Source organism: Phodopus roborovskii, unplaced genomic scaffold, assembly GCF_943737965.1.
Source record: "Phodopus roborovskii unplaced genomic scaffold, PHOROB, whole genome shotgun sequence".
Lineage (NCBI taxonomy): Eukaryota > Metazoa > Chordata > Mammalia > Rodentia > Cricetidae > Phodopus > Phodopus roborovskii.
In genome coordinates, this window is record NW_026126558.1 from 24,392,265 (window position 1) to 24,412,589 (window position 20,325).

The window sequence follows — 20,325 nt, forward strand, 5'->3', positions numbered from 1 at the left end:
TTTGCAGATGATATGATAGTTTACATAAGCGACCCAATAAACTCTACCAGGGAACTCCTACAGCTGATAAACACCTTCAGCAAACTAGCAGGATACAAGATAAACTCAAAAAAATCAGTAGCCCTATTTTTTTCAGACGACAAAGAGGCAGAGAAAGAAATCAGAGAAACATCACCCTTTACAATAGCCACAAGCAACATAAAGTATCTTGGTGTAACGCTTACCAAACAAGTAAAAGATCTATATAATAAGAACTTTGTGACTCTAAAGAAAGAAATTAAAGAAGATACCAGAAAATGGAAAGACCTCCCATGCTCTTGGATAGGTAGGATAAACATAGTAAAAATGGCAATCTTACCAAAAGCAATCTACAGATTCAATGCAATCCCCATTAAAATCCCACCACAATTCTTCACCGACCTTGAAAGGATAATAATCAACTTTATATGGAAAAACAAAAGACCCAGGATAGCCAAAACAACCCTATACAATAAAAGAACATCAGGAGGCATCACCATTCCTGACTTTAAGCTCTACTACAGAGCTATAGTTCTGAAAACAGCCTGGTATTGGCATAAAAATAGACAGGTAGACCAATGGAATCGAATTGAAAATCCTGATATTAATCCACGCACCTATGAACACCTGATTTTCGACAAAACAGCTAAAATTATACAATGGGTTAAGGACAGCATCTTCAACAAATGGTGCTGGCACAATTGGATGAGGGTGTGTAGAAGACTGCAGATAGACCCATGTCTATCGCCATGCACAAAACTCAAGTCCAAATGGATCAAAGACCTCAACATCAATCCAGCCACATTGAACCTCTTAGAAGAGAAAGTAGGAGGTACCCTTGAACACATGGGTATAGGAGACCGCTTCTTGAACATAACTCCAGGGGCACAGACACTGAAAGAAACAATTAATAAATGGGACCTCTTCAAACTTAGAAGCTTCTGTAAGGCAAAGGACACAGTTGACAAGACCAAACGGCAGCCCACTGACTGGGAAAAGATTTTCACTAATCCTATATCCGACAAAGGGCTGATCTCCAAAATATACAAAGAACTCAAGAAACTAGTCAACAAAACACCAAATAACCCTATTAAAAAATGGGGTACAGAACTGAAGAAAGAATTCTCAATGGAGGAAATCAAAAAGGCTGAAAGACACTTAAGAAAATGCTCCACATCCTTAGCTATCAGGGAAATGCAAATCAAAACAACTTTGAGATACCATCTTACCCCTGCCAGAATGGCTAAAATTAGAAACACCAGTGATGACTTATGTTGGAGAGGATGTGGAGAAAGTGGAACACTCCTCCACTGCTGGTGGGAGTGCAAACTCATATAGCCATTTTGGAGATCAGTATGGCGGTTCCTCAGGAAAATGGGAATTAGTTTACCACAGGACCCGGCAATCCCCCTCTTAGGCATATACCCAAAAGATTCACATCAATGCAACAAAGACATCTGTTCAACTATGTTCATAGCAGCACTATTTGTAATAGCAAGAACCTGGAAGCAACCTAGATGCCCTTCAATTGAAGAATGGTTAATGAAGATGTGGCACATCTACACAATGGAATACTACTCTGCAGAAAAAAATAATGGTATCTTGAAATTCGCAGGCAAGTGGATGGCACTTGAAGAAACCATCCTGAATGAGGTAACCCAGTCACAAAAAGAGGAACACAGTATGTACTCACTCATATATGGATTTTAGACCTAGATCAAATGATCACCAGCCTATAATTCACATCACCAGAGGAACTAGGATACAAGTTGTATTCTAAGAGATTCATATAAAGTCCCTCACAGAACTGGGAAGGGACAAGTCCCCCAGACCTCAGGTATAGTGGGGGAGGACAGCTAATGGAGAGAGAAGTAGGAGAAAATGAGAGGGAGGAGAGGAAGGCATGTGCGACCAGGAGGATTGAGCCTGGTTAGGAATGGAAAATAGGAAAGAGAGAGAGAGACAGAGAGAGAGAACATAAAAGAGGGAGCCAATATTGGTTTGAAGATAAAGTTGAACACAAAGAAAGGTCGAGGGAACTACAAGACTGCTCCCAACTAACAATCTCAGCTTCCGTGGAAAGGCTATCATAAATGCCCTTCCCGGAGAGTGAGATCAACAACTAACTTCTCCATGGAGTCCTCAACTAATGCCTGTTGAAAACAGGAGCAAACACCCATACATAAACACTGAGTCAAACTAGAACCCAGAAGCAGATGGAGAGGACAAGACCATGCGGTAGAAGTACATAGAGACAGCTTACCTGAACAAGGAGGAGCTAAGGGCCACTAGACTGATAGCTGGGAAGCCAACAGGGGTCTGACTCGGACCCCCCTGAATATGGGTCTCAGCCAGAAGGTCTGAGCAGTCTAAGAGACCTCAGACAGTGGAGCCAGGATGTATCCCTGGTGCACAAAAGGACTTTGCAAACATATCCCCCATGGAGGGATAACTGCCTTATTCTAGAGATAGGAGAGAAGCCCTAGTCCCTACTTCACAGGACCTGTCAGATCTACATGACCCCAACTGGATGGCATTCCCCTACATATTGTATTGTGGTGGGGGGTTGGGAGGGGAGGGTGTTTAGAGTGCATGGGAGAGGGTAGAGAGGGCAAAAGGGAGGGAAGGAGGGAGGGAGGGCTTGGGGGGGAGGGAGGGAGGGAGGGAGAGGGAACTGGGATCAACATGTAAAATAATAATAAAAAAAAAAAAAAAAAACGCTTTGACTCCAAAATTTAAGTTGAAGAACAAGTTACTGGGGAAAAGTATTTCTATTTTTGTTTCCACAGAAAATGAAAAGATGTGGATTCCTTCCAGACTAATGTGGTTTGATCACACCAGACCGCCTGAAACAGAGTACAAGCTGATCCTACATTCCAAACAGCTGGACAAAACAGCCCTACAGACTACAGCTAGGATATCTGAATCTTCTTCGAATCCCCCAAGACAGCGCCCCTTACCAGCAGGAAGTAGTTTGGAAAGAACGACGCCCAAATTCCCAAATATTGTGTATAAATGTTTGTTTTCATTTAATTGGACTTTGTTATATAAAATTAAATAAAAAATACTCTATATGCAAAAAAAAAAAAAAAAAAAAAAAAAGAAAAAAAGAAAAGAAAAAGAAATGAGATGCTGCTCCAGCTGCTGTGGCTGCAAAGACAGGGGCGAGTGCCTACCTTGTGATTTAGTGCTCTGAGTTGGACACCAGGAGATGTGTTTATCTGATTATTCTTTATCAGTAAAAATTGGGAGTCAGATATAGCAGTAAGAACCTGAATGATCAGAGAAGTTGCAGAGAAGCCACCAGTGACCACCTATCTTTTAAACCATTCCTCCACCCAAAGGGGCTGAGATCCTCTTTTAGCCCGCCTTTCTACTTCCTATCTCCTGTCTTCTGTCCTCCAAAACCTCTATGGTTAATTTTGGTCAGCTAGTGGCTAACTCCACCCTCCAACTCAAAGCAAGCTTTACTGTCACAATGAGATAAAAATATCACACACTGGCGTAGCCTTTATGTGCAACACTATCCTAGCTGGCAAGCAGTGCTTACATGGCCTGTGCTCATTCCCACGGCTGATCCAAGCCATCATCTTACAATAGAGAGTGCTCTTCTGTGGCATGTGCAGATGCTATCCAAACTCAGTAGTAACTACTTCTGTCTTCGGTTACTTTCTGCTGTAAGTCCCACAAGCAGCAGCTAGAAACAGTGGGTGATTTCCTTTATCTTGGGAATATTTTTTAAATTTCTTAAGTGTATGGACATTTTGTCTACATGTTACATAAGTATGTATGCCACATGTGTGGGTGGTGCCCACATAGATCAGAAAATGTTGTCAAGTTCCCTGGAACTGGGGTCACAGATGCTTTGAGCCACTATAGGGATGCTGGGAACTGTACCTGGGTCCCCTGGAAAAGCAGCCAGTGCTCTTAACCAATGAACCATGTCTCTAGTCCCTCTGCCCCAAAATTTTAAATATTTATTCTTAAGCTTTCTTATGTTTTGTTAAAGGCTTATGTGTGTGTATGCTGTGTGGGGTATGTGAATTGAGTGGGGTTGCACAGGTAGCTAGCTGACAGCCACCCTACCTGGGGTCCTCTTTAAGTACAGGATACTTTAACCATAGAACCATCTCCAGTCCCCTTCAAAACTCAGCCTTTGTCTTTGGACTCAATTTTTTGAATTCCTGAGACAAGAACCTGGTGCTATCTCCTGTGCTGTACACATCTGAAATGAGAAGGTCTGCCATGCACTCAGAAGAACACCATTTGTTCGTTTCTCCATCTTTGGCTCAGGACTCCAGGCTCCTCCTTACAGATCCTCTCCCTTAGATGTCTGCTGGAGTCTTCCTGCAGGAGATGACTCCCTTTCAGGTGGCTAGACCATCTAGGGCAGTGGTTCTCAACCTGGGGGGTGGGGGTCATGATCCCTTTGGGGCCTTGCCCTCAGCACTCACATATCTAGGAGTTTCTGTGGGATGAAGAGCACTGGACAAATTATTGTTCAACTTCTAGTATAAAATCTGTTTAAAAAGAAATTTACTTTCCAAGAGGTGTTTATTGATGGCAAAGGAAAGTAGACTAGAAGGCCACCAAGGGGAGAGTGTAGGAAGGCCAGGCCACAAAGCTGGCTGCCATTCATGCCATTCCTGCCTATTCACTTCTTCTTCTTCTTCTTCTTTTCTTTTTTCTCCTTCTTCTTCTTTTCCTTTTTCTCCTTCTTTTTCTTCTCTTTTTCTTCCTTCTCCTTCTCTTCTTTCTCCTTCTGTAACCTTGCCTCCTCTTCCTCTTTGGCAGCTTCCAGCATGGCTTGAAGCTTTGGGTCTGGCATCCTGCCGTCCTTGTCTGGAGCAAGCAGAGCTAGCTTTCTGAGCTTCTTGCCTTTGAGGTGTCTCCTTTGAAGACATAGGTCGACAATAGAAAAAAATGCAGCAACTCCCATAAGGATCTAGGAAAACAAGTGGATCTTCATTATTTTGATTATTAACACAGAAGGAAAGTACAGATTCCCTCCTTGGTCTATCATCACAGTTGAGGCACCGTGCACCCCTAAAGGCCTCAATCCCAGAGCCTCCATCACACTGCTCTCCCAGGCTTCATGCCCAGTGTCCCCTCAGCTTGTTTCTTTTTCCTTTCTTTTGACATTCATAAGGATCACAGGTAACTTGGCTGCCTTCCTAGACACCATCTTTAAAAATGTGTCTTCTTCACTAGAAACATTTACCAGCTTCTTAGATTTGTTTTCACACCAAGTTTTCTTTGTTTGTCTCATGTACCCCAGGCTAGCCTTGAACTATTGAGCCAAGGATGAATTTTGGACTTTAGATCCTCTGTTTCTACCTCCTGAGTGCCACCATTATAGGTAGGCATGTGGCACTAAGGAAGGTTTTTACAGTGCCATAGATCAGGCTAGACCAGCCCTCCAGAGACTCAGCTGCAACCCAGGCCCTGACCCTAGGATTCATGTGGCAGTGATTTGAGGAAATCCATAGCTTAGCAGAAAAACCTCACCATAGCTGATACGTAGGCTATTGGCATCGTATTTCTAGCCTTTGCAGCAAAGATTATGCCGCCTACCAGGAACACAAAGGAGAAGAAGTCATTGAAGAATTCCTGAAAGTGGAAGAGATAAGCTGGTCTTAGATAGCTGTGCCTCATCCACCCCAAACACAACACAGTTTCCTCCATGAAACCATGTTCAACCCCCATCCCCCACCCCAATGATTTAAAACAAAATGTACAAAGTCAAATATGTTTCTGGCCAAGCAGAACAATCAGTGCCTCCCTGCTGGCCTCTGTGAGTGTAGAACACAGTCCAAACTTAACTGCTGTTAGCACAGGCAAGACAGAAGATACCATCTGGCTTACAAAACCAGGTATCTGGTGCCTATCAGTATTCATGTAAATAAATGCAGAAACTGACTACTTCATGGCATCTCTGTTAGTTAATTCCCCTCATCATTTCTGTGCTCTCCTCTCTGGAGTTTCCATCAGCAGAATTGCAGGTAGGAGGTTCTTGCTCTCTGACTTCACATTGGGAGCCTTGCAGCTCCCTTCTTCACCCGAACCCTGCCTTTCCCCTGTACCTCCTTCCCTGATTGCTTCCTCCTTCATCAATGTTTTTCTTTTCAGTCCTTGGGGATTTGGTCTTCCTTTACCACATACAAGCTTTCTTCCCCCAACACAGCATAAAAGCAACCAAAATTCTATGTTTTTATGTCCATTGTCCCATTTTCTATTACTTGTTTTTTTCCTTAGAATGTCTAAATTTTAAATTGTTTTTAATTTTAGTGGGATGTACACTTTCTTCTGCCAATAACCCTATGTACTCTCATTTAACTTTCTGCCCAACTGTGTTAGGAAAAGAGTTTTGTTTACTTTTCTTTTATGTGTTTGAGTGTGTTGCCTGCACGTATGTAATCATAACAAATGTGTGTTGCTTTATAATACCATAGATGGCATTGGAATCCCTGGAACTAGAGCTGCAACAGCTTGTGGGCTGCTTGGATGTTGGGAAACCAACCTGGGTCCTCTACAAGAGCAGCCAACACTCCAGCTGCTGTCCCAGGGCTTTCAATGCTACCTCTGTCTTAAATAAGACACAGTATGTATATAAGTCTGGATTCTCTGATCTCCTCCTACTTTAACACATCATTATAAAATAGGCTGGGTGGCTTGAACAACAGATGCTTATCCTTTCACAGTGTGGGGGCTGCAAGACCAAGAAAAAGCACTCTCGCTGGCTGTAGACACCTGCCCTTCCCTCTCTATCTTCATATGACCTTTCATTGGAGACACATCACATAACCTGTGTCTTCCTGTAATGCTACTAATGGTTTTGGATCATGATCCCAACCTTAAGTTTTCTATTTATTCTTAGTTGCTTCCTCAAAGGCCCCATGCCAGGACATGAATCCATAGAGAACACAAACATTCCATTTGTAACAATTCCATTAGTTAATCCATGATCTAGCACCAAAGCTTCGGGTAAATCTGGTATCTGATTGGGCAAATCCATTCTTGTAGTCATTTTCATTTTTCCAAAGAAATTTTATTTGTAATGTTTTTATTAGCTCATGTTTTTTTTAATTTAGTAATTTATTTATATTTATTTTATTTGCTTTGGTGTTTTTCCTGCATGCATGGCTGAGTGAGAGTGAGTGTCAGATCTTAGAGTCACTGACTGTTGTTAGCTGCCATGTAGGTGCTGGGAATTGAACCTGGGTCCTCTGGAAGAACATTCAATGCTCTTAACCACTGAGTCTTCTCTCCAGCCTCCTCATTATATTTTAATACATGTAAATAAAGTGATCAATTACATTATCCCCCTCTCCCTGTCACCTTCTCTTTGTCTCTCTTTGCACTCTTGAGGTGTGTGTGTGTCCCAGTAATTTTCACTGTGGTCATTTTGGAGAACATAGTGAGGATTTGTATACAGAAGCACAGGCACCTTACCAGTGGCTGCACTACTGAAGAAAAAAATCTCTCTCCTTTCTGCATCAGTCTTTGACTACATATAAATCTTTGGTCAGAGGACATGAGCCTCTGCACCTTCCAGGAAGGGAGCTAATTAGCCAAATCTTTATGTCATCACAGCTGTTGCAAGTTCAAGAGTGTAACAGCCACTTCAATCATGTATAGAAGCCAGAGATCACCTATTGGAGAATATTTCCTGAGCCTTGGCAAGGGAGATGTATGATATGCTTCTTGTGTCTGAGTGTCCAACAGTCACTTATTCTCAGTGCTTTGATTGGTTACACAGTCTTTGCAGTCGCTACTGACCAAAGAGTTTTATATCACCTCATAAAGTTCCACAGAAAGTCCTGTTCCTCTGCAGTGACATTTGTAGATTCAGAACTCAGTTCTGAATTGAACTGCCATCTCTATGTGGTAATATTATACCTAGGAATACAGCAAGTATTCATTTAGGGTTTCCTTTCATGTCTGTTAACCAGTTTAACTTGTCTTTCAGAAGGTTTATTTTTAGACACCTGGTAGTCTCCACATTGTTCTAAGGTCACATTTTCTCACTGATCTCTGCTGCCATGGGGGAGCACTGTAGTCTCTGGGAACCTTAATCACTCATAGTGTTATGGTGGCTGCAGAGTCTTCTGTGTTTTCTGTGAGGAGGCTCATGTTACATAGGAGCAATCCTTGTTTCACCATCCCAATCTGTACACACCTGGGTTTTCTTGTCACATTTTACTCAGATTTTAGCTTAAAAGATGCAAGAAAGGGCTGGAGAGATGTCTCAGAAGTTAATAGCACTGGCTGCTTTTCCAGAGGTCCTGAGTTCAATTCCCAAAAACCACATGGTGGCTCACAGCCATCTGCAAAGAGATCTGGTGCCCTCTTTTGGCATGCAGGAAGACCAGTTATACATGATCAATAAACAAATCTTTTTAAAAAGATGAAGGAATTAGCAGGATTTCTAAATAAAGATTTTGCCAAAAAAAAAATGCAATGTTTGTTGAAGATTTGGGTAGATACCTCTTGTTGAGACTGAATGCGTCCTTTATGCCTGTTTCTTAATTTTTTAAAATGAGTGTTGATCATTACCAAATAGTTTTTCTGCAAACTACAATATTCTTTTTTTTGTAAATCTGTATTAATAGAATTTAAAGACAAAAACATGTTTGTGTTCCTGACATAGATGCTGCTTCACTGTGATACATTGCTTTTAATACATTGCCTGATTTGGTGTGCTAATATTTTATTGAGCATTTTAGTCTTTATTTTCTTCTTCCTCTTCCTCTTCCTCTTCCTCTTCCTCCTCCTCCTCCTCCTCCTCCTCCTCCTCCTCCTCCTCCTCCTCTTCTTCTTCTTCTTCTTCTTCTTTGGTTTTCGAGACAGGGTTTCTCCGTGTGTAACTCTGGCTGTCCTGGAGCTTATTCTATAGATCAAGCTGGCCTCGAACTCACAGAGATCTTCCTCCCTCTGCCTCCCAAGTGCTGGGATTAATTGCATACACTATTATAGCCTGGCATAGTCCATATTTTCATACTAAGGAAGTCCTATGTTTATTCTTTGTTTTTGTAAATTTTCTTCATGACAGAATTTGTCTGTGTACCCCTGACAGTCATGGAAAACTGTGTAGAGACAGCTAGGATCAAACTCATAAAGATGCACCTGCCTCTGTCTCCTGACTGCTAGGATGAAAGGCATGTGCCACTACTACCCACATTTATTGTTACTATTATTATCGTTGGTTTTCAATACAGGGTTTCTCTGTATTGCTTTGGAGGTTGTCCTGGAACTTGCTTTGTAGACCTGGATGACCTTGAACTCACAGAGATCCTCCTGCCTCTGCTTCCTGAGTGCTGGGATTAAAGGCATGAGCCACCAACACCCAGCCCCACATTTATACTTACTCTCACAACTGATTTCAAGATGGAATCCCTATCAGAAAGTATTATACATCCTTAAAAAGACAGAAAAGGGAAAATGAGAGTAGTGTAATGGAATGTAAAGACTAGAAATGAATTTTACATATGGGATATTTTTTACAATTGACAACGAAAATGCCCATTCAAATGAGTGTAAAAAATGTACTAATCCACTGTTTAAAATAGCCACAAACAACATAACATATCTTGGGGTAATGCTAACCAAAAAAATGAAAGACCTATATAGCAAGAACTTTGCATCTTTAAAGAAAGAAATTAAAGAAGATACCAGAAAATGGGAAGATTTCCCATGCTTTTGGATAAGTAGAATATACATAGTAAAAATGGCAATCTTTCCAAAAGCAATCTACAGACTCAATGCTATCCCCATCAAAATCCCAGCATAATTCTTCACTGACTTTGAGAGGATAATACTCAACTTTGTATGGAAAAACAAAAGACCCAGGATAGCCAAAACAACCCTATACAATAAAGGAACTTCTGGAGGTATCACCAACCCCTTTCTTCATGCTCTACTATGGAGCTATAGTCCTGAAAACAGGTTGGTAGTGGCATAAAAATAGACAGGAAGACCACTGGAATCTATTGCGGTAAATAAGGATCAGGATAAACAAATAGGCCGAATAGATGTTTATTCAGGGAGAAATAACTTACAACCTAGACAGATGAACACCAGGAAATTTAACCCGATCCTCTCCTGTCCGAGTCACGCCAGAAAAAGAGCGCCTTCCTGGCCCCCTCCGACCTCCTTTCTCAGGTCACCTCCGCCCATCGCTCCACCCCCAATGGGCGTGGTCAGTGCTACAGAAGGACTACCTCACTACAATTCCCCTTTTAGTCTAAAGAAAAGATTTAGGTTTAATACAAAACTATATACAAAACAGTGAATAACAAGTGTGTTCTAAGAAAAGGAAAATCGAGAACAAAATGACCTACATATCTAGTCCTAGGGTGAGGGCATAATGGAGTTTACAATAGAGTTGTCCTAAGCTGGAAAACGTAAGTCTAGTACCTAATATATCTAACTAGGAAGAGAGAATAATAGTTGTGATAGTTTAATCTTTAACCTCATCAAGACCTGAGAAGGAAATTAACAATACTAGAGTAGACAGGAAATGCGGATGGACAACTTCCAAAAGGTGCAGCAAGGACAGAAACAGCAAGCCACCTGAACAGTCACCCTAGGTCTCATAGCGACGTTGGTACATTCAGATTTGGCTAAGGCCAAGAGAACTTGACAGACCACAACAACAGCAGGGAAATAGAATGGCTGTCTTACCCTGACTTGGCAAGGTCAAGCAGTCTTCTATATTTGTCTCCTGCAAGCACATAGGACTGCATGTCCAAATCAGTGGTCAAGGTGGGGGCAATTCTATGCCCAACAGGCCATTAGCTGAGGCGAGATTGAACTCCAGCAGGAGCAACAACAGTGTCCAACATATTTTCGGGAAAGTGCACGGTGCTGTCAGGAGCAACAGTGTCTCATGTCAATGGAGTACTAATATTAAAACATTTAAATGCCATCCTGATATAACCCACACACCTATGAACACCTGATTTTCAACAAAGCAACTAAAATTTTATACAATGGAAGTAGGAAAGCATCTTCAATAAATGGTGCTGGCACAATTGGATGATGGTGTGTAGAAGACTGCAGATAGACCCATGTCTATTGCCATGCACAACAATCAAGTCCAAATGGATCAAAGACCTCAACATCAATCCAGCCACCCTGAACCTCTTAGGAGAGAAAGTAGGAGTTTCCCTTGAACAAATTGGTACAGGAGACTGCTTCCTGAACATAACACCAGTAGTATAGACACCAAGATTGACAATTAATAAATGGGACCTCCTGAAACTGAGAAGCTTCTGTAAGGCAAAGGATACAGTTGACAAGACAATGACAGCCCACAGAGTTAGAAAAGATCTTCACCAACCCCACATCTGACAGAGGGCTGATCTTCAAAATATATGAAGAACTCAAGAAACTAGCCACCAAAATACCAAATAATCCAATCAAAAGGTGGGGTACAGAACTGAATAGAGAAATCTCAATAGAGGAATGCAAAATGGCTGAAAGACAAAAAAATGCTCAATATCATGAACCATCAGGGAAATGTAAATCAAGGCAAGTCTACTCCTGTCAGAATGGCTAAAATAAAAAACACCAGTGACAGCTTATGCTGGAGAGGATGTGGAGAGAGGGGAACACTCCTGCACTGCTGGTGGGAGTGAAACTTGTACAGCAGTTTTGGAGATCAATATGGCGGTTCCTCAGGAAAATGGAAATCAATCTACCACAGGATCTGGCAATTCCACTTTTAGGTATACACCCAAAGGATACAGATTCATACAACAAAGACATCTTTTCAAATATGTCCATAGCAGCATTATTTGTTATAGCCAAACCTAGAAGCAACTTAGATGCCCCTCAACTGAAGAATGGATAAAGATGTGGTACATTTACACAATGGAATACTTCTCAGCAGGGGGAAATAAAAAACAAAAAAATAAAAACAATGGGATCTTGAAATTTGCAGGCAAATGAATAGAACTCGAAGAAAACATCCTGAGTGAGGAAACCCAGTTACAAAAAGAGGAATGTGGTTTTTACTCATTTATATTTGGATTTTAGACATAGAGCAAAGGATCACCAGGCTACAATTAACACCACCAGAGAAGCTAGAATACAAGGATGACTCTAAGAGGACAAGATCTCCTGAGTATATTGGGAGGGGGGCAGTGAGTGGAGAGGAAGTTAGGAGAAAGAGAAGGGGAGAATAGAAGGGGTAAGAAGAACATGAAGGACCAGAAGGATTTAGTCGGAGGATGAATATATGAGAGCAAGAAAAGAGATACCATACTAGAGGGAGCCATCATAGGTTTGAAGAGAAAAGTGACTCTAGAGAAATGTCCAGAGACCTACAAGGATGACCAAACTGACAATCTGAGCAACAGTGGAAAGGATACCTTCTCTGATAATGAGATTGATAACTACCTTATCTGTCATCCTAGAGCCCTCATCTAGTAGTTGATGGAAGCAGACACCGAGAGCTAAACCCTGACCCGCACTCCTGGAATCTAGTTGCAGAAAGGGAGGAGTGATGAGCAAAAGGATCAAGACCAGGCTGGAGAAACCCACAGAGACAGCTGACCTGAGCAAAAGGGAGCTCACAGACCTTAGACAGATAGCTGGGAAACCAGCATTGGACCAACCCAGATCCCATCAGGCCTCAGTTAGAAGGCCCGAGCCTTCTATGTATATGCATAGTGCATATGCATATGCACTATTTTTCTTTGTTTTTTCCATTTAAGGGTTGTATATTATATTCCTTTTTTACCTCAAGGAAACAAATTTTTGGTCTCTTCTACCTCTTCCTCTTCCTTCTGTTTTTGCATTGTTTTTCTATATAACTTGGTTGTCCTGGGACTCACTACGGAGGCCCAGTTGATCCATTTGCGTCTATCTCCTGAGTTCTGGAATAACAAGCCTGGCCATCACGCCTGGAATTTTTAATTTTCTTAATTAATACTGTTGATCTTTTTTTCCTCTTTTATCAATTTTAGGGTTATCTGTAGTTTTGATTTTATTGTTTTGTTAGAGGGTCTCATGTATATAAAATGTATATAAAAAGAAATATGGGAACATATACATTATTATTGTATTTAGGTGCATGTTTTACCTTGTGTATATTTGTGTACGTGTGTACCAGGTGCCTGAGGAGTCAAGAAAAATGTGTCAGACCACTGGAACTACAGTTACAGATGGTTGTGAACTGCCTGCCATGTGGGTGTTGGGTATTGAGCCCAGGTCCTCTGGAAGATCAGTCAGTGTTCTTAACCACTGAAGCATCTCTCTAGCTCCACACATCCCTCTTCTAACAATGCATTTGGCATCCCAGAACACTCAGTTCCATGTACTATGCATGCACAGTCCTCTCAGAACAATGCAACTAACAACCTGTAAGCTACCTAGGACACCCACCTGCACCAAACTGCTAATGTAATAAGTTTCTTCTACACTTAAGGACTTGGACAATTTCTACCAAACTTAATCAGTACTCTGGAGGGGCATATGCAATGTAGGAAAGCTGATCAGCCTAAATTCTCTCTCTCCTCTCTCTCCCTCTCCCTCCCTCCCTCTCTCTCTCTCTCTCTCTCTCTCTCTCTCTCTCTCTCTCTCTCTGCGTGTGTGTGTGTGTGTGTGTGTGTGTGTAATAAGCTAAAACTGTTTTTAAGAGAACTTTTAGGAAGAATTCCCTATTCACCATATTATGCCTGTTCATAATTGGGGTTGCATATGATTAAAATCAGATGCATTATGGGAAGGGACATGCCCTGTGAGCAAGGGCTTACATAGTCCAAGCCTATTAGTCTTCATAGAAAAGACCCCAAATTACATTCTTTGTAACCAAACTCCTCCCTCACTTGAACTCCATAAAGGAAATCCCAAACAATAACTGAAGGAAGCCCCAAGCAATAACAGGGTCCCTTGATTACCTTCACTCATGTAGCTGCTGTCAGTCTTGAAAGTGTAGCTACAAAGGGTTCAATGGAATAGATTATTGTTTACTTTGTTCCCCTCTGAACTTGAATAGGAAGCCAAGGACAGAAAAACACCTTGCCAGACCACCACCAGTAACACACAGTACAGCTTAACCTGGCCACAAACTTGCTTTGTAGCTGAGGCTGGTTTTTGCATTTTTGAGCTCTTGCTTCAACCTTCCAAATGGTAGAATCACCATCTGGTGGTAGATGCTTCATTTACTTTCAGTCATTTCCTACAATGTGGATTTGAACCTGAATTCTTCAGCTGCCTGCTAAATTAAAATGCCCAATGGTCTTTCACTGTGATTTAGCAGTTTCTTTCTTCAGTAAACATTCTCTTGGCTGGCAATGGTGATTCATGCATTTAATGCCAGCACTCAGAATGCAGAAGCAGGCAGATCTCTGAGTGTGAGGCCAGCCTGGTCTGCAGAGTGACTTCCAGGAAAGCCGGGGTACACAGAGAGGCCCAGTCTTGGAAAACAAAAGCAAATCAAAAGCCCAACAAAAAGGCAAACAAAACAACAACAACAAAACATTCTCTTGGTGGCTATAAGTTACAAATAAGATTTCTGAAAGGATGGCTACCGTGGAGGGATAGAGTTTTGGGGTTCTCTATTATGTCATATTTAGTGATATCACTTTCATTAAATCTAGAAAGTATCACTTTAAATGTTTCTTCTCCATTCTCTTCTATGGAATTCTGATTTTTGTATTCTGTGTCTCATCTTTCATATTTCTTCTTTTTATCTTTCAGGATTAGTTCTAGCTAATTCTCCCATACCTTTCAATTCATTAATTCTCTCTTGAGTTGTGCCTGATTTGCTCACTCATTCTGTTTATTTTATATGTGTGAACGTTTTGCATGCATGTATATATGTGTATCTTATGTGTGTTTAGTGTGAGTGGAGGCCAGAAGAGGGCCAGATCCTCTGAAAATCAAGTCACAGAAGACCTAAAGCCACTTGATATGGGGCTGGGAACTGAACTCAGTTCTGTAAGAGCAACAAGTATTCTTAAATATGGAACAATCTCTAGAGACATTCTAACTTCATCACATTTTTGTTTTGTTTTGTAGAGAAGCTCTTGCTTTGTGTCAGGCTGGCCTCAAACTCTCTCTGTAGCACAGGCTGGCCTTGAACTCCTGAGCCTCATACCTCAGCCTCCTGAGTGCTGGGATGTTGATGTATGCAACCTCACTGGCCCTGTTCTGCTTTTTAACTCATCTGTTCACATTTTTACTTCAAGAATTATGTTTCTCTATTATAGACATTAAACTATGCACTTTAAAAATTGTTTATTCTGTCTCTATAGTCTTTCTATTGTTTGTTTGTTTGTTTTAAGATCAGAGTTTCTCTGTGTAGCCCTTCTGTGTTGGAAGTGGCTCTGTAGTCCAGGCTGTCCTCTAACTTAGAAATCTGCACTCTACTGCCCACGTGCTGGGATTAATGATGTACATACACCACCACTGTTGGGTGTTATAATCTTATTTTTGTCTGCAGTTATTTAAACTGCATTGATTATTTTTTTTTACATCTCAGCTCATCTATACTCTCTGAGGCCCAGGATTCTAATCTTTTAACTTGTTTCATTTATTTATTTTTTGATACAGAATTTTTGCTTTGAGTTCAGGATGGCCGTGCATTCAGTCTTCCTGATTTGGGTTTTGAGTGTCAGGATTTTACACATATGTTATTGAAACATTGACCATGTTTGCCAAATTTTGATTCATAGTTTGTAGAATTTTTACAATCAAGTGTATCACAGATCTCTTCATGCTTTGGCTGTGGTTCTGCATTTATTTCTGCTATGAGTTAAGAGGATGCAATTAGAACATCATCAAAAGGAACTCCTGCCCCTTCCCTCCCGACTCCCACAGGTCAAGTATAGATCAGTGTTTTCTGCGCTTCTTTGTGTTGGCAAAGTGTGTATGTCTTCCTTCTCCATCTTTCCCTATGAATGCAGTGTTCTAGGATGCTGTCTTGACTTCCTAAGCCTCTACTTGGCTTTGGCTTAGGGCCTTGTGCTGGCCAGTTTTATGTCAAATTGACAGGAACTAAAATCCTCAGAGAGGAGGAAGCCTCAATTAATAAAATGTCTACATAAGATCCAGCTGTGGGGCATTTCTTGATTAGTGATGATATGAGAGGGTCCAGCCAATTAGGGGTGTTGCCATACCTGGGCTTATGGTCCTGGGTTCTATAAGAGAACATGAGGAACAAGACAGAAGCAGCAGTCCTCCATGGCCTCTGCATCAGCTCCTGCTTCCAGGTTCCTGCTCTACTTACCTTCCTATTCTGACTGCTATTGATGATGAATTGTGATGGCAAGAAGTTTACATGTAGCCAGTCTCGCTACAGATTGTTGCAGTCCCTGAGGTTCAGATAAGGGACCAAAGGAATGAATGTTCCAGGGACTTACCCAGCTCAGCCTCACTCCATTGTATGACTGTTTCTGATGGACCATGCTCATGAAACATTCTTTATGGTCATTAGAGACCTGACATTGTTTTAGACATTGCTTCACTTTATCTGACTGGTTTATTCAGAGTTTGATTTTCTTTTTTGAATCCTGGAATGATATTCCAATGAGGTGTATGCCAGCAAAGCTGTTAGCATAAATGGCTGGTTGTTACAACTTTGGGTATTTCTGAGGATAGGAAAGCCTTGGCCCCTCTTTCTTTGACCCAACACAGTTAGGTTTGGGTGGAGCATTTTCTGCCTGGCTTCCCTTCTCCAACCCAGCTTCCCAGCCTGAGCACCAGTGGAGGTGAGGTTGTCTTTTTCCAGGTGCCTGAATGTGACTGGCACCTCCTTTTCCTACAGTCTTTACTTACAGCGATAGGCCAGTAGACAAAGGGCATGTATCTATTGATGGCGAAGGAGTAAAGGAAGATGAAGAAAGCGAAGAAGGACAGTTCCATAGTGAGAAGCAGAATCAGAATCGGGTGTGTGGCCACCGATTCGAAGAGTTGTAGTCCAGCGATGATGAAGGCCTGGGTGGAAACATACATATATCTGAGCTGCTGCAGAGGTTCTCCCTGTCTTCTCAGGCCCTCCCCTCCACAGACACCCCTAGACTTCCCATTCAGCTTACCAAAGTCAGTACCTTGACCTCGGCGTGTCCCGACGTCCAGAATTCTCTATTGCTGTCTTTGAATTCCCACTTGTAGCGTCGAAACCCTTTTCTTGTGCCCACATCATCCTTGGGCTGTAATGATTTGTACTTCTGGGCTTCTTCCCGGCCAGGCGGAGGTGCTGCCATAGTTAGCAGTAGTTCTCAATTTCTCACCGCCCAGCCTCGCCTGCAGTCCCTGAACAGGCCCAGCTCAAGAGAGAGCCTGGTGTCTTCAGACCTGTTCAAGGGCAGCGCTCAACTGACCACTGAGACAGAAGAATTCCAACGCTTATGCTTGTTCAGCACGAGCACATCTCATCTCGTGGACCAGTAGGATCTCGCCTCCACCCTGGCAGAGGCCAACCATTCCCACCCTCTATGCAGCCCCATGAGCCCCACTGGTCTTAGAGAGGCTTTCCTAGAAAAAGGAGTGGCAGGTTTGTGGTTGCAGCTCCCTGGGGTCCTGCCCCTCCCATCCTCCTGGGGCTGCCTTGTGGTGGAGTGGAAGTGTAACGCGACTTTTACACAAGGCCACACGAGGAAGCAGAAGTGTTGCCAGCTTAGCAGCCCTGTCTTTATGGTCACACACAGATGGGCTTTGGGGCTCCGTGATGACCTGGTGGCAGTGATTATACGTGGACACGGGTTTCTGCCAAATGGCTGAGAAGGGCTAGGTGACTTCAGCATAGCTCCTGCCTCGGTGTTGAGGTGGATGTCTTAGTTTACACTCTCAGGACCTTTTTTCTTGTCTTTGCTCATCTTACTGATGACCGCCAACACATCGATGATACACAGGACTGCTGCCACGAGGCACAGGATCTGTCAGGCACAACACAGGTAGGAAGGAAAACCAGATCAGTTTACCACTAGCTCAGCATCCATCTCTCATTCCTATTCCTATCTGGTCAGGTCAAGAGTTGCAACCATTCCATTTCAGGCTGCTGTAGGCCAGGTTTGTCTTTCTTAAGTGGAAGTTACGGTAACAGTGACGTATGTTGCCCACAGTGGCCTGATCATAGGACTATCTACTATACCAGTGGTTCTAAACACGAGTTACCTTGCACCTATGGTCCTTTCAAGAGGGTTACCTAAGACCAACAGAAAACCAGATGTTTACATTTTGATTCCTAATGATAGCAAAATTAGAGTTGTGTAGTAGCAAAGAAAATATTAAGGTTGGGGTCACTGCATTAAGTAGGTTGAAAACCTCTGCTTTAGGTTAATGACCTTTGCAGTTCTGAGTGCTTGGAGAGTTTAGCCTGGGTGGTGAATGTTCTGGAGCTCCATGAGGAGGCGACAGGTTTATGATTCAGAAAACCCTTCTGCAGTGGCTACAAGATGAAGGGAGAGTGAACTTGGATAAGGCAGGAAGACATAAAGGTAGGCTGATGCCAATACAGGCAAGAAGAAATGAAGGCTGGGGTTGTGTGGGGACCATGTCAGTACAATGCTCAGTTGATGAGTTGCCAGACTGGGGCCAGAGATGAGAGCAACTGGTATTCCATCCATGTATGTTTCTCTTTGTGGGCTACTTGATGACAGTTTCTTAGGAGGCCTTGTTCTAGCCCCTGTGTGAGTTTCTCAGAGGAAAGGACTCTCTTCCCACTGATTAATTCCAGCTTGGCACAATGCAGTGGCATTGACAAATATTTACCAATTATGGAATTAACTTAAAGAATTTAAACTCTTTTTAAAAGTTTCTACCTCTCTCTCTCTCTCTCTCTCTCTCTCTCTCTCTCTGTGTGTGTGTGTGTGTGTGTGTGTGTGTGTGTGTGTGTGTGTGTATGTGTGTAGGCCTATGTATGCACCAGTGTCTGTGTGGAGGCTGGAGATAACATGAAGGAATCTGATTTCTTTTTCCATTGTGTGGATTCCAGGGCTTGAACTCAGGCCATCATGCCTAGTGGCAAATACCACTGAGACATCACTTTTGTTTTAAACTATTTTTTTTGTTTTTGATTAATTTCTATCCACATTATTAAATCAAGTCTCAGTTCCTTACTCTCCTATTCTTCAATCATTTGATTGGCTATTTCTTTCATTCTTCTATTTGATATGGATTTAGGCTCAGTTTATCTAAGCACGTGACCCAGAGCAAAATATTTAACCTCAGTGTAAGGACATACCCAGGTGTCTGTAGACCTGAAAATGTAAAGATTGAGTCAGGGCCCAGGGAAGTGGTACTGTTGGCACAGTGTTGTCCTGGCATGCACACGGCCTGGGTTTCATCTCCAGCACTGCATAAACCAAGCATAGTGATGCATGCCTGCAATACAGCACAGGAGTGGGGAATGTGTAGAGCAGGATAATCAGTTCCAGTTTATCCTCAACCATAGAGCAAATTAGAGACTGGCCTGAGTTAGAGACCTTATTTATAAAACAATAAGATTAAGGAGGTTCTTAGTACACACTAGGTACTTCAACATAGCCAGGGTCCCTTCCTTCTTAGACAAGCTATGTTACGTATTTCTGACTGCCCCTCTTTCATATCTCTGTGTAATGTAGATCTCTATCCCGGAGAAAACAAAGTCATAGTATGGTAATTTGAATAAGATGGGCCTCTATAAAACAAGGTATGTGTTTTTCTGCTTGGTTCCCAGCTGTTTAAAAAGGTTTAGGATGTGTGGCCTTGTTGCAAAGGTCTGTCATTGGGGGTGGGCTTGAGGTTTCAAAAGTCTAAGCCAGGCCTAAGCTCACTCTCTCCTTGCTGCCTGTGGATCAGATGTGAGCTCTCAGCTACTGCTCCTGCACCATCCTGTCTACCCACTGCCATGCTCCTAGCCATGACAGTCATGGAAGAATCCTCTGGAATTGTGTGCCAGCCCCCAATGAACTGCTTTCTTTTATAGGTTTCCTAGGTCATAGAGTCTCTTCCAAGCAATATAATGGTAACTAAGACACCAATTTATAAGGATTTATTTGTTGCTGTGTTTTACATTTAATGTATATGATTTTCAAAAGTTGTTCTATAGACTAAAACAACTTATTTGGAGAATATGTTTTGTGAGTTTCATGAGTTTCAGGTTTGGACAACTTGACATTTGAAGACATTACTACAAGAAGGAGAAGGGGGTCTCAAGAGATGGTTCAGTGGTTAAGATAATTTGCTGCCCTTGTAGAAGACCCAGGTTTGGCCCTAGGACCCCTGTAGAGGCTCACAGCTGTCTTTAACTCCGGTTTCAGGAAATCCAATGTCCTTTTATGACCTCCACAATTATTTGAATGGGTGTACACTTACCTA

General features: G+C 42.2%; 1 protein-coding gene across 1 annotated transcript; it reads right to left on the minus strand.

Annotated features, from left to right (window-relative positions):
- Positions 1 to 4,221: 4,221 nt before the first annotated feature.
- LOC127234729 (CKLF-like MARVEL transmembrane domain-containing protein 2B) lies at positions 4,222 to 17,364 on the minus strand. Its single transcript, XM_051201824.1, has 5 exons — positions 17,064 to 17,364; positions 16,804 to 16,962; positions 5,527 to 5,628; positions 4,698 to 4,963; positions 4,222 to 4,243 (listed from the first exon to the last, which is right to left on the minus strand). The coding sequence occupies exons 1-5, from the start codon at positions 17,229 to 17,231 to the stop codon at positions 4,222 to 4,224; spliced, it is 717 nt and encodes a 238-aa protein (XP_051057781.1). The 5' UTR covers positions 17,232 to 17,364.
- Positions 17,365 to 20,325: the final 2,961 nt, after the last annotated feature.